Raw genomic sequence first — 14,014 nt, forward strand, 5'->3', positions numbered from 1 at the left:
CTTTTTGGGTCACACCTGGTGATGCACAGGGGTTGCTCCTAGCTCTGCACTCAGGAGTTACTCCTGGCGGTGCTCAGGGGACCATATGGGATGCTGGGAATCGAACCCGGGTTGGCCGCGTGCAAGGCAAACGCCCTACCCGCTGTGCGATTGCTCCAGCCCCTGAACTGAGCACTTTTGCTCAATATTTTATTGACTTCTTTGACCCCACGTGTACTAAGAGATTATGGTTGGCTCAAGGAACCGTATATGGTGCCGGGAATCGATCCCAGGTCAGCTATGTGCAAGGCAAGCACCCTCTCTGCTGTCCTATGTCCCCAACATGTTTAAGGTTGCTGTGACACGTACGTGAGAAGCAGATGCATTGTGCTTAGAGAAATAACCTGGAAGCCCCTCACAGTGGTTCAGTCAGGAACTGCCTGGCTCCAAACCACAGTTCTGGGGACACACAGTGAGTGCAGCTTCTCCATGCACTTGGGGTGCATCTGGCTAGGGGCTAGGCAGAGGCAGACCAAAATCACCCCAAGCTTATCTTATCAACACGTGCAAGGAAAAAGTGCACCTAGCAGGGTCCAGAGGCCGCGGGGGGCAAAGTCACACAGGCCACCCACAGCTGGGCGAGGACACAGGTGCCCCGACCCAGCGAGCTGCTTCTCCCCCAAGGATGGAGCCCAAAGAAGGGGGGACTCCTGCGAACGCCCCAGCCCAGAAAGGAGTAAGTGCCAAGCCCAGGTGACGGCCCTCGCTTTCCCAAGCTAGGCACGGGGTGCTGTGGCAGGCAGGGGAGGGTCTGGAAATGTCTCCAGCAGGGAGCAACATTCTGCCCCACCTTTGGGGGGGAGGGGGCTTCTGGGGGAGGTGGACCAGCACCTCCCATCACAGCTTAACCCACAGGGTTGAGTTCAGCTCCTTTGCACCAGATGGGGGTGGAGCTGCCCCCCCTCCACGCTACAGCCTCTGGCATCTGCCCCGCCCTGCCTGGGGGTGTGTGGGCAGGCAGCTGAATGAAGGTGGGGGTCAGGTGCACAGCCAGAGAACTGGGGTGTGGACGATGGCCACAGTCCCAGCTCAGGCAGCCACAGACGCCACCCCAATACAATGGTCCCCTCCTCTGAGGGGGGCCCTCTGGTGGGTCCACCCCCTGCCCCCAGCTGTGCTGGTTATAGAGTCACTGGACTGTAGAAACTGGTTCCCCAGGTGTGCCTGGGATGGCCCTCGGAGCTCGGGGTTCAGCTGGGAGGCACCTTCTGAGACAGACCCTCACCACACACTGCCCAGTGCAGCACACACCCCACTCCCCAATACAACACACCCCCTGACCCCTTCCTACCCCAACACAGCACCTCCCCTCACCCATCACATTCCACCCCCCAACACAGCACACACCCACATTCCACCTCACTGGCCAATTCAACACAGACCCCCAAACCCTGACCCCACCCCTCCCCCAGAGCTTGTAGCTCTGGACCCTGCTCTATGGCCTGTAATAGCACCTTTGTTTGAAATTCTCCTCTCTGCCTTTTTTTGTTGTTATTTTGGGCTCCCGGAGGGCAGTGCAAGGTCCCCACCTGCCCCCACCCCCTAATCCAGGAGATGCTAGGCTGGTAGCTGGGAGAGTGGGGGGTGGGGATGGGGGGGTGGGAGGGGGGTTGGGGGGGGAGTGGAGAAGCAATAGGATGAGGAGTGGGAACTGATGCCATCCAGGGCTCCCAGCCTCGGGCCGGCTCCCCCAGGCAGCCAGCCCCTGCCTCCACCTTCCCTGCACTTGACCTGGGTCCTGGGACCCCGACTTCCGGCCTCCGCATCCCACTTCCGGAGGCCCCGAGCCTCCTGACGGTGGGCTTCCTTCATCTCCCACAGCGCCTGCAGCCCACACTGGTGCTGGCCACACTGAGCGCAGCCTTCGGTTCTGCTTTCCAGTATGGCTACAACATCTCCGTGGTCAACACCCCGCACAAGGTGGGCTCCAGGTGGAGGCGGCCGCCTTGCTGCCCTGCCGACCCGCCATCTTGCCCATGGGGGCCGCCATCTTGCCCGTGGGGGCCGCCATCTTGCCCGCGGGGGCCGCCATCTTGGTTGGAGCCAGCCCGAGCCCAGGGTGGGATGGAACAGAGAAGGGGGTAGAGCCGGGCGTTTTGAAGGAGTTCTCCCCCAGAGGGGTGCAGAGAACGAAGCGTGTTGGAGGGAGATGTGGGGATCATGTGATGGGGGGAGGTAAACCTGGGATGCAGGGACAGAGAGGGCATTCAGAGGAAGACCCCGAAAGGCAAAGGGGCAGGACTGTCCACTGTCGCTCCTGCGCGTGCAGAATCCGCTATTTCACGCCACTTTCTGGCCCCCCTTTGTTCGCAGACAGCCTTCCCCAGGGGTCCACACTGCCCCTGGCTTGCTCTGACTGCATCCCACCCTGCCCATGGCTAGGGGATTTCTCAGTGGGTGGCGTGGACCCTGCCGCCCACAGCAGCCCATGTCCTCTGCTCCTCTGCGTCCTCGTCCCTCTCCCACCCACCCCCCATCCATCCCACAGGTGCCTTTCAACCTTCTCAGGCAATAGCAGAGACTCAGTTGCGCCAGTTGGTTGGTGGGCACCGCCCCAGGGGCCCAGGGAACATCGCCTGGTCCTCTCCCGGGAGTGCCCAGTACTCCTGGCGAGAAGGGGACGTGTCTCCCAGGTCCTCAAGTCCTTTTACAACGAGACCTACTTCGAGCGCCATGGAGTCAGCCTAGGCGAGGAGAGGCTGATGCTGCTGTGGTCATGCACCGTGTCCATGTTTCCCCTCGGAGGCTTCCTGGGGTCGCTGGTGGTCGGCCTGCTGGTTGACAGATGTGGCAGGTAAAGCGGAGGCGCGAGGCTCTCCGGCCATGCGCGGTGGTGTCCACTGTCTTGGCTGTGCATGTTGGGGACCCTGGGATCAGGGCTCTGAGATCTAGTCCGCACTTCACCAGACATCAGGGCGTTTTTTTGTTTGTTGGGGGGCCACACCCGGCGCGGTGCTCAGGGTTCGCTCCTGGTTCTATGCTCAGGACCACTGCTGGTGGTGCTGGGGGACCGTATGCGGTGCCAGCCATCAGACCGGAGTGGACCGTGTGCCAGGCCACGCCTTCCTCATTCCACTGTCTCTCCAGCCCTTGAAGCAAGTCCCGGGTTGCCCAGGGACTCCCTCCTAGGTCCCTTGCATGGGGACAACTTTCGCTCTGTCCTCTTCCCCATGCAGGTGGGTGGGGCTCAGAGCAAAGTGCTTGGGTGGGGGGGGGGTCCTTTGGGTGGCGTGAGTGGAAGAGGCTGGCCGTGGGGGGAGGTGCCCAGTGGTGTCAGCCAGCTGAGGTTTGGGGTCAGACGCGTCACCTCCCTCCTGCCTCGAGAACGGGGGAGCCCTCTGTGCTCCGCGTGGCTTGCACGGGCTCCCTGCTGGCTCCCTGAGCACGGGGGTCGCTGAGTTGTGACTGTGGGGGGGAGGTGTGACTATGCCGGTCAATCCCGAAACTCCGCCCCCCCCCCCCCCCCCCCCCGCCACTGCCCTTCCTACCCGGCTCGCAGCCCCCATCAGTGCCATCCCGCTTGGTGCCCAGTTCCTGCCCTTGCTTGCAGGAAGGGGACCCTGCTGCTCAACAACGTCTTCGCCATCGTCCCCGCCATCCTCATGGGCGTCAGCAAAGTGGCCAAGGCTTTCGAGCTCATCATCTTCTCCCGAGTCGTGCTGGGCATCTGTGCAGGTAGGGCAGGTGCAGTGCGGCGTGGGGCGGGGAGGTTGGGGGGGTGTGGGGGGGGAAGGGCTGGGGCAGATGGCCCCACGCCATTGGCTAAGCCAGGGGGCAGGGGCGGGTCTTCCTGGTCCTGCGGGCGCTTTTCTTTTTTCTTGCTTTTAGTTTTAATATAAGGGCTGGAGCGATAGCACAGCGGGTAGGGCGTTCGCCTTACAAGCGGCCAACATGGCCGACCCGAGTTCGATTCCTCCGCCCCTCTCGGAGAGCCCGGCAAGCTACCGAGAGTATTCGATATGCCAGACACAGTAACAACAAAGTCTCCAATGGAGACGTTACTGGGCCCGCTCGAGCAAATCGACGATCAACGGGAGGGCCTTTACCTTTATATCACTGATCATTGTCCTCCCATTGTTCATCAATTTGTTCGCGCGGGCCCAGTAACGTCTCCATTGGAGACTTTGTTGTTACTGCGTCTGGCATATCGAATACGTCACGGGGAGCTTGCCAGGCTCTGCCATGCGGGCGAGATCCTCTTGGTAGCTTGCCGGGCTCTCCGAGAGGGGCGGAGGAATTGAACCTGGCTCGGCCGAGCCGGCTGCACGCAAGGCAAACGCCCTACCCACCGTGCTATCGCTCCAGTGCCCGCCCACCGTCGCGCGCCCTTAAATATACATATATTTTTTAATTTCACGAATCACAACCTTCCTGTTATTCGTCGATTGCCTGGAGCAGGCCCCAGTAATGTCTCCTTTTTTAATTTAAGCATGGGGAATTACAGAGTTACAAAGTTATTCCTGGATGGGGTTACAATTGTACAATGTTACAACACCAGTCCCTTCCCCCGCGCCCAGCCCCCCTACACCAACACTGATGGTTCTTTTGCCTTATTTTTTGTCTGGTGGCCAAATCCGGCAATACTCAGAGGTTACCCCTGGCTCTGCGCTCAGGGATCACTCCTCGCGAGCTCGGAGGACCATATGGGTGCCGAGGTTTGAACCCCAGTTCACCGTGTGCCGGGCAAACGCTCTGCTGGCCGGACTATGGCTCCAGCCCCCAAAGATTCTTTTCTCTGGAAGCATCTTCTGACCCCTCCCCAGGGGCGGAGAACCCACACACGCTGGTTCCTTCCCTGAACTAGACCTTCTCCCGGAAGGAGTTTTAGAAACACATTCCCGGCCGAGACAGCGCGCTCGGTGGGAAGGACGCTTGTCTTGCGCTGTGCCAACCTGGGTTCAATCACTTAACACCCGTATGGAGCTGTCATACCGTCATACCGGACCATCAAGCGTGGCCCAGGACAAAACAAACACATGCTCTTAGGCCTGGAGACGTGGCAGCACCAGCTAGAGTGCAGACTTGGCACGCAGGAGGCCCGGGTCCGAGCCCCAATATCACACCGTCCCCTGGGTACAGAGTTGGGCATCACTCCCCCCATCATGATCACTTGTATCACTTGTCATCCTGTTGATCATCGATTTGCTCGAGCGGGCACCAGAAATGTCTCCATTCGTCCCAGTCTCGTGCTAGTCTAGCCCAATGGCGTCTGTTCGCTCCAGGAACATGATAGTGGGATAAATTGAAAGATAAATAAATACAAATAAAAGCATACTTCCTGGGGGAAAAAAAAAAGAAAAACAACGTTTTTCGAGGACTCTCTGAGAATGTTTTACCAGGCAACGGCAGGGTTGGGACGACAGTGCAGTGGGGAGGGCACCTGCCTTCCAAGCGGCTGCCCCGGGTTCGATCCCCGAAATCTCATAAAATGAGCAACTGCCAGGAGTGATCCCTGAGTACAGAGCCAGGAGTAAACCCTGAGCACTGCTGGGCGTGACTCCCAAACCAGAGCAAACAGAACAGGTCTCTCCTGAGGAGACGCCGCAGGCTGTCTGCCTCGGGCATGGACGGGGAGAGGTGCCCTTCCCCCCAGAAGACAGTAAGGAGGCAGCTTCCAAACTGGCATGGCTGCCCATGACGAGAAAAGTCATGCATTTCACCTGGGCTGAGAAAACAGGAAATAAATGCCCGCAAGGGTCTCTAGGGACACCTGTTTCTAGAAGATTCGCTGGACTGTCAGATGGCCTGAGGCTGAGCCTGGAGCTGTCACCGGGGAGGCAGGAGAAAGCGCTGGGTTGAATCCGGATCGGGTCAGGGGTCCTGCTTCTCCCCTGCCCTGACCCCCTTCTCCATCCAGGCATCTCTTACAGTGCCCTGCCCATGTACCTGGGGGAGCTGGCTCCCAAGAACCTTCGCGGCACTCTGGGGACAATGACGGAGGTTTTTGTCATCGTGGGAGTCTTCCTAGCACAGATCTTCAGTCTGCAGGCCGTCCTGGGCAACCCCACAGGTACGGGCACGCCGAGGTGGGGGTAGGTGTCATCTCCCAGGCGTTGGCTCTCACTCAGCCGGGCCCACGTCATACTGGACCAGTCAGATGAGGTGAGCAGTGACCTTTGGTCTGGGCAGCGTGTCCCATGGTGGCCTTGCTCAGTGGGGTCAAGAGCATCCAGGGAGAGGGGCTGGAGCGATAGCACAGCCGGGAGGGCGTTTGCCTTGCACGTGGCTGACCCGGGTTCGATTCCCAGCATCCCATATGATCCCCTGAGCACCGCCAGGTGTAATTCCTGAGTGCAGAGCCAGGAGTAACCCCTGAGCATCTCTGGGTGTGACCCAAAAAAAGCAAAACACACACACACACACACACACACACACACACACACACACGAGTGTTTGGGGAGAGTTCCCCAGGCCCACAAGAACACGGCGGGGCTTGTTTGGATTTGCCTGCCTAAAAATATTCAACCCCTCCAACCCCACAGTTAGCACGTTGGACTGACGCCCCTGCGCCCACCCTCCCCCCCAGCAGGGCGAAACTCAGGGGGGCTCGTGTTAGCAGGCCCCACTCACAGGTTCCCTGTGCACAAACGTGAACCACGGCCACCGTGGGACGGCTCAGGCCACGTTGTCCAGCCCCCCCCCCCCAGGCCTCGTGTGTGTCTTCCAACCCATCATTCATATGGCACTGTGTCCCCAAGCCCATCATCTTCATCCCCATGGCCTCATCATCTTCACCCTCACCCCCGTCACCTTCACCATCATCATGCCCGTCTCCTCACTCTCACCTGACCTCATCACTGTTACTCCCTTCATCATCCCTGTCAGTCACCATCACCATCCGCCCCGTTGTCATCTTCACCGTCTTCCCCGCATCATCACCACCCTCATCTTCGTGTTACTGCTCGGAAAACTGAGGCTTGGACCAAAGAACTCCTCCGGTTCCTGCCACACTAACGGGTGGAGGTGGTGTGCAGATTCAGCCCCCCTCGCTGTTCTCAGTGTCCACCCCGCCCCCCCCCCCCCCCACAGCGCTGGGTCCTGCCACTCTCGCAGCCCGGCTCCTTGGCCGTCAGGCCGTTTCCAGCCACAGAAAAGAACAACGTCACTTGCGTTGTCCTGGGGCCTTGGGGCCGCTGAGGCGCAGGAGGGTGGGTGTGTGTGGGGGGAGGGCGGGCGAGACTCCAGTGGGGTCTTGGCTCCCCTGCAGGCTGGCCCCTGCTCCTGGCGCTCACCGGGGTCCCGGCACTGATACAGCTGCTGTCCCTTCCCTTCTTCCCCGAGAGCCCTCGGTACACCCTGATCCAGAAGGGGGACGAGGGTGCCGCTCGGCAAGGTACAGTGACAGCTGCCCACCCCTTCCAGCCGCGTCCCCACCCTGCCCCGGGGTCCCTCCATGAGCCCGGGCAAGGAGGGTGGGTGGCATGACCGGGAGGCTCAGGGCTCAGGAATGGGGTGGGGGGTGGGAGCAGGGCCCTGCCTGTTTGTTTGGGGTGGGGGTGGGGGTCTTGCCAGGGGCTCCTCCGGCTCAGGCATGGTCCCAGCGGGGCTCCGGGGACCCCGCGGTGCTGAGGCTCCTCCACGCGCGGTGCGTGGGGGTCTGGCAGCCGCGCGCGGTCGCTCCCCCAGCCCTGCAGAGACTGCGCGGCTGCCCGGACGTGGACGCCGAGCTGGAGGAGATGCGGCTGGAGGACCAGGCCGAGAGGGCCGAGGGCCGCCTGTCCGTGTGGAACCTCTTCACCTTCCGGCCCCTCCGCTGGCAGCTCATCTCCATCATCGTGCTCATGGCCGGCCAGCAGCTCTCAGGGGTGAACGCGGTGAGCAGGCCAAGGGGTGCCCCAGTGCGGCTGCAGGGCGGTGGGCGTGGCCAGGGGCGTGGCCTGGTGTGCGGCGGGCGTGGCTTTGAGTGGTGGGCGTGGCCACGGCCGTGGGCTGGGTGGGCGTGGGTGTCGCTGTGGCCAGGGCTGTGGCCTTGGGCGTGGAGCAGCTGTGGCTGTTGGCTGCTGGAGGGTTGACTGTCCTCCCCCGCACCCCAACCCACTGGAACCATCAAACTCATCGGTGGTTCTCACAGTGCTCCGCCCGGTGCTCAGTGCCACCCCCGGCTCCTGTAGTTCAGAGCTGGCCGTACCTGTCCCGCCTCTGGCAGGAAGGGGAAGGTGGTTGGGCGCACACGCCTGGCTTGCACAGCACCGGGGCGCCCTGCAGAGCTGAGGCCACAGCAGGCGTCATCTCCAGATAGCGGGGAGCCTCCAGGGTGGATTGTGCCAGAGGTCCAAGGAGGGGACGGGAGGTCACAGCTCGCCCCTTACTCTGCCTCTGCTGTTCTGGCTGCCAAGCTTTCCCCCTCTACATCTCCTCCCGAGCCCTTTCCCTGCAAAGCAGGAAAAAGGACAAAGAGCTCGGCCGAGAGTCACGTGGGGTTGGGGAGAAGGCGGGTTTCTCGGCTTGGGGTGGGAGCTGCGGTGACTTGGTCCCCGTGGCCCCGAGGGAAGCTGGACAGGTTGCCCAGTTGTGGGCGAGAAGAGGGGTCCCGTGGAAGTGACATCAGGCCTTGGGGACACACAGCCAGTTTCCCAAGGGAAGTCCCAGCGGGAGAGCCCAGTGGCCACCAGGGACGGCAGCAGCTGTGACCGGCAGAGGTGCCGTGAGCCCAGGGCTCACTGTGCAGAGGGAAAGGCGAGGGGGTGAGGAGTGCTTGCCTGGCTGCGACCCCAACCACGCACAACCCCGGGGGCTCGTCCCCCCTTCCTGTCCCCCCCCACCCTCCCAGCTTCCAGGGCTGCTAGTGGCAGAGTCGGGACGGGGGGAGGGGGCACTCATGGGCTGGGCCCTCATTTCAGATCAATTATTACGCCGACCTCATCTACACATCTGCGGGCATCGGGGCCACGCACTCGCAGTACGTGACCGTGGGCGCCGGCGTGGTCAACATCGTGATGACCGTCGTCTCCGTGAGTGACTCTCAGAGCAGGGCCAGCAACCCCAGGTCATGGTGGATGTGGTCCAAGCAACTAACCTCCCATCCAAGTCCTCCCTCATAAAGTGCTTCCCAGGTGGCCTTCACAGTATCCCGCCGGTGGTACTTGAGTGACGTAAAACTTGCCCCGGAGGGGCCAGAACAATAGTACAGCGGGTAGGGCACTTGCCTTGCACAAGGCTGACATGGGTTCAATCCCCGGCATCCCATATGGTCCCCTGAGCCCTGCCAGGAGTGACACCTGAGCATAGAGCTGGGAGTAAGACCTGAGCACCACTGGGTGTGACCAACCAACAAACAAAAACTTGCTTCGGAGTGTTCTATGGAAGGGCCGGGAATGTGGCTCAGTGGTCAAGCACTTGCTGTGCTTGTGTGAGGCCCTGGGTTGGATTCCTGGCACTTGCGGGTGTGAGGTCCTGGGGCAGAAGCAAGCAGAGGGTGTGGAGGGAGAGAGGGCGCCTCACCCGCCCTCTTCCCTGCAGGCCTTCACTGTGGAGCGGCTGGGAAGGCGGCGCCTCCTGCTGGCGGGATACAGCATCTGCGGCTCGGCATGCCTGGTGCTGACTCTGGCCCTGCTCTTCCAGGTGGGTGTGGCAGGGCACCTGAGATGGGAGGGGGTCCAGCTCCCCCTGGATCTGCATCCTGCCCAGTGCGAGGACTCGAAGTGTCCCCTCCGAAAGGGAAGACCGCCCCTGCCAGGTTCACACACGTGGCCTTGGTGGCTCTTGTGGCCGGACCACGGTGTCACGGAGAAGCAAGTTTCCTTCGGTCCATGCTCAGTTCGGTTCTGCAGACAAGGAGATGGAGGAGGAGCATGCCGCGAAGTCATTCCCTTTGTGGGGTGCATGGGGGCCCCTCACATCCCCCAGGATCCATGCTGACAGCCCCTGGGAAACATCACGGACTCTGTCTGTGGGGTTTAAGAATTTACTTCAGGGGCTGGAGCGATAGCACAGCGGGTAGGGCGTTTGCCTTGCACGCGGCTGACCTGGGTTCTATTCCCAGCATCCCATATGGTCCCCCGAGCACCGCCAGGGGTAATTCCTGAGTGCATGAACCAGGAGTAACTCCCGTGCATCGCCAAGTGTGACCCAAAAAGCAAAAAAAAAAAAAAAAAAAAAAAAAAGGAATTTACTTCAGGGACTGGAGCAATAGCACAGCGGGGAGGGTATTTGCCTTGCACACAGCCGACCCAGGTTCGATTCCCAGCATCCCATATGGTCCCCCAAACCCACCAGGAGTAATTCCTGAGTACAAAGCCAGGAATAACCCAAAAGAAAAAGAAAAGAATTTAGTTCAGGGCGGCAGGGACAGACCGTGGGGGTGCAGGGGTGCGTCAGACAAGCACAGCCCACACCCCCACCCCCGCCTCAGGCAGACCCCAGCTATTGGCTCTGGGTATCAGAAGGGTTCCCTCCATCCAGGGTGGTCTCGGGAGAGAAGGGCTGAGAGTTGTGCCCACCCAGCAGCTTCGACACTGAGCCCAGGGACCCCCAGGCACCCCCTGCTAGAGAGCCCACCCCCTCCAGCCCGCCTCTCGCCCCACAGGGCCTGTGCACAGCTGGTGGGGCGCCCCCTACTGTCCAGTGAAGGGTCCCCTGGTGCGGGGGGTCTGTGGCCCAGCCATGGGGGCAGAGGGGGTGCTGGTGGTCTCAGTGGAGCCATTCTTGACCCCCCCCATCGCAGGGCTCCCCGAGTGCCTCGTGGTCGGCCTTGAGGCACTCTGTTGGCAGGACTCCAACACTCCAGCCCTCCCCCTGTCAGGGAGATTAAGGGGGGTTAATCCTCAGGAGGTGCAGAGAACCACGGGGTGCAGGGAACTCCCGAGAGTGGCTGGGAGCATCCCGAGGCAGCGAGGTGGGGTCCCAGGGGTATCCTGGGGGTTCTGGACACGGCCTTCCTGCACCCCCATCCCGTCTCCCTGCAGAGCCAGGTCCAGGAGTTGTCGTACCTCGGTGTGGTCTGTGTCTTCTCCTACATCGCAGGACACTCCATTGGACCCAGTGAGTCTAACCCCGCCCCCACCAGGCCCCCTGGGCCCTGCCCCCCCCCCACTGCCAGAGCCAACCCCTCAGGGACTCAGCCTGCCTCTCTGCATGTCCTGACAGTTTTCGTTCACTCATTCACTCATTCACTCATTCATAGGCTCGACCCCAGGGCGACACTCCCAGGGTTTGTTGTCCCTGCCCAGCACCCATCAGTGACATGCACCTTTGCAGGGGAGGGAGCCCCGGGGCGGGGGCGGGGACGGGCAGAATGCATGGCGTGGGCGGGGGTCCGTCCATGTCCGACCTTCCAGTGCCCCCACAGCTCAGCTGTCGCTGTCCCCAGACCTGCACAGCCTGGGGTGCCCTGTTCTCCCCACGAACATGCCAGCGGACCCCTCCCCCCCGGCCCACCTCCCCGGAGCCTCTGGACTCTAGGGTCACCCCTCCAGGTTTCTGAGACCCGATCCCCCTTCTTGCTGCCTCGGCAAAGGCACGGGGGTCCGCAAGACCAGAACTTTTCCCACAGTCTGGAAAGGACCTTCCTTTCTGCCACCCCCTCACACTGGGGGGTGTATCGGTATTTTTCAGGGGGTTGTGCGGGGTGGTCCGGGCCTTCCTGCTGATGTCTTCCAGACGAGTCTCCAAGCAACCCCAGACTATGGGCTTGGGGTGCAGGGAGGCAGACCTGAGGGACAGACTGCTTGTGTGAGCCGGGCCTGGAAGGCACCGCCAGGGTGTGAGCCAGGGCTGGGGGCCCCAGACTTGTGATCTCCGCCTCCCCCAGCACACTCGGGCCGGGAGCTGGTTGTGGAGGGGCCGCATCTTACTGTGGGGGCCACAGGGACTGTGGACACAGGCTGATAGTGGTGTATGGGTGGCAGAGATGGTAAGAAAAGCAAGGGGCGGTCACCGAGGCAAAGGGGCAGCGCTGCTGATCCCCAGAACTACCACAGGGGGGCAGCATGTCCCGAGCCCTGCGCTGCTCTGCCCCTCTCAGGAAAATCAGTCTGCAGAAGGTTCTGGCACCTGTGAGGGAGGGACTGGCCCCTGCGCTCCCTGCTCCCAAGGTTTCCCATTTCCCTGGCTGCCCATCTTGACTCATCCCTGCTGACCTCAGAGGAGCTCCATGCCTGCCCCTGGTCAAGGACCTTGGGGGTCCCCTCCAGAAGGAACCTTCTAGCTTCCACCTTGGTTCTGTGGGTAGAGCTGGGCTCCCTCTCGGGCCCAGTTCCGGCGGGGACTGGTCATAACAGCCCACCCAGCCGCTGCTGCAGGGGAAGCTGGTGATCCGTGTGACCTTGAGACCTCCTGCGACCTGGAGGCCCAGGAAGGAGGCCAGAAGGGAGGCTCAGGAGGGAGGCTGGGAGGGAGACCCAAGGAGGGAGGTCCAACAAGGAGGCCCAGGGTGCAGGTCTGGGAAGATACCTGCATGGAGGGAGGCCTGGGGGAGGCCCAGGATGGAGGCTGGGAGGAGGCCGAGGGAGGCCTGGAGGGAGGCAGGAGGGAGTCCCAGGAGGGAGGCTGGGAGGAGGCTGGGGGCTGGAGGGAGGTCCGGGAGGAAGGTCGGGGTGCAGGTCGTGGAAGACACCTGTACCAAGGCCGGGAGGGAGTCTGGCTGGCCCCGGGCGGGGGTCAGAGGCCAGAGCAGATCTCCACCCCTCATCCCCCGCCCCAGGCCCCGTCCCGTCAGTGGTGCGCACTGAGGTCTTCCTGCAGTCCTCCCGGCCGGCCGCCTTCACGGTGGACGGAGCCACGCACTGGCTCACCAACTTCCTCGTGGGCTTCGTGTTCCCGTCCATCCAGGTGAGCCCCCTCCCCGCCCCGAGCACGCCGGCGCCCCTCCTGCTCGTCCATCAGGGGGCGCACTCACCCTGCAAGGCCGGAGCGTGCAGGCCGGGCTCAGACCCTCCAAGCCCCTCCACCTCCCTCCCTGTCCTGGAGCGTGGCCCTGGGACACCCCCCCATCCTGTGCCTCCCCCAGGGAGCCCCACTTACCAAGTGCGTCCCCTCGGGGAGACTCCACCTTCCAACTCTGCTCCCAGAAACACATCGGCGCCTACAGCTTCACAGTCTTTGCGGGCATCTGCTTCCTCACGGCCGTCTACATCTACGTGGTGATTCCCGAGACCAAGGGCAAGACGTTTGTGGAGATAAATCGCATCTTCGCCGCGAGAAACGGGGTGCAGCTTCCGGAACCTGAAGCAGAGAGCACAGAAGCGGTGCCCGCGCGGGAAACTGCCTTCTAACCCGGCTGTCCTGGACCGGCCCGTCTCAGGGAGGGTCGCAGGGATAAGGGGCCCCGGGCCTGTCCCCTCAAGCCCCGAAGGTCCAGATGGCTTAGTTCCGGCCTAGGTCATAAGGCTCCAATGATGGGGGGATAAAAGGGGTGGGACCCCTTCCTCAACCTCTGCCTGAGCCCCCATGGCTGCTGCATTTTAAAAGAAACTTTCCCGGGACCAGAGAGTCCAGCAGGGAGGGCGTTTGCCTTGCAGGCAGCCAGCCCTGGTTCGATCCCCGGCAACTCCATATAGTCCCCTGGGCACCGCCAGGAATAACTCCTGAGCATCGCTGGATGTGGACCCAAGTGTTTTAAAAGGAATAGGAGGGCCGGATGATAGCACAGCGGGTAGGGCGTTTGCCTTGCATGCAGTCAACCTGAGTTCAATCCCCAGCATCCCATATGGTCCCCCAAGCACCACCAGGAGTGATTCCTGAGTGCTGAGCCAGGAGTAACCCCTGAGCATCGCCGGGTGTGACCCCAGAAAAAGCAAAAAACAAAAAAAAGGAAAAAAGAAGCTTTCCCAGTCCAGCGGCTGACCCCACCTGACCAGTCCCTGGTCCCCTGGGTCCAGATCTTCCTTCCATGCTACTCTCACAGCCCATTCTGTCCCCCAGAAGCCCCCTGTAGCACCCCTACAGCCCATCCCTGTCCCCTACAGCTCAGTGACCCCCCCCAGTCCATCCTGTCACCCCTCACCCCTGCCCTGTGAGGCTGGGCGCTGCTGGACAT

General features: G+C 61.9%; 1 protein-coding gene across 1 annotated transcript; it reads left to right on the plus strand.

Moving 5' to 3' along the window:
- The first annotated feature begins 664 nt into the window (after positions 1-664).
- LOC130020366 (solute carrier family 2, facilitated glucose transporter member 7-like) lies at positions 665-13,250 on the plus strand. The gene is made up of 12 exons (XM_056110987.1): positions 665-715; positions 1,861-1,959; positions 2,673-2,833; positions 3,590-3,714; positions 5,897-6,049; positions 7,247-7,372; positions 7,666-7,853; positions 8,880-8,990; positions 9,499-9,600; positions 10,944-11,019; positions 12,680-12,807; positions 13,047-13,250. The coding sequence occupies exons 1-12, from the start codon at positions 665-667 to the stop codon at positions 13,248-13,250; spliced, it is 1,524 nt and encodes a 507-aa protein (XP_055966962.1).
- The last annotated feature ends 764 nt before the right edge of the window (positions 13,251-14,014 follow it).

This window comes from Sorex fumeus, unplaced genomic scaffold (genome assembly GCF_029834395.1).
Source record: "Sorex fumeus unplaced genomic scaffold, SorFum_2.1 ptg000011l, whole genome shotgun sequence".
In the NCBI taxonomy this organism is placed as follows: domain Eukaryota; kingdom Metazoa; phylum Chordata; class Mammalia; order Eulipotyphla; family Soricidae; genus Sorex; species Sorex fumeus.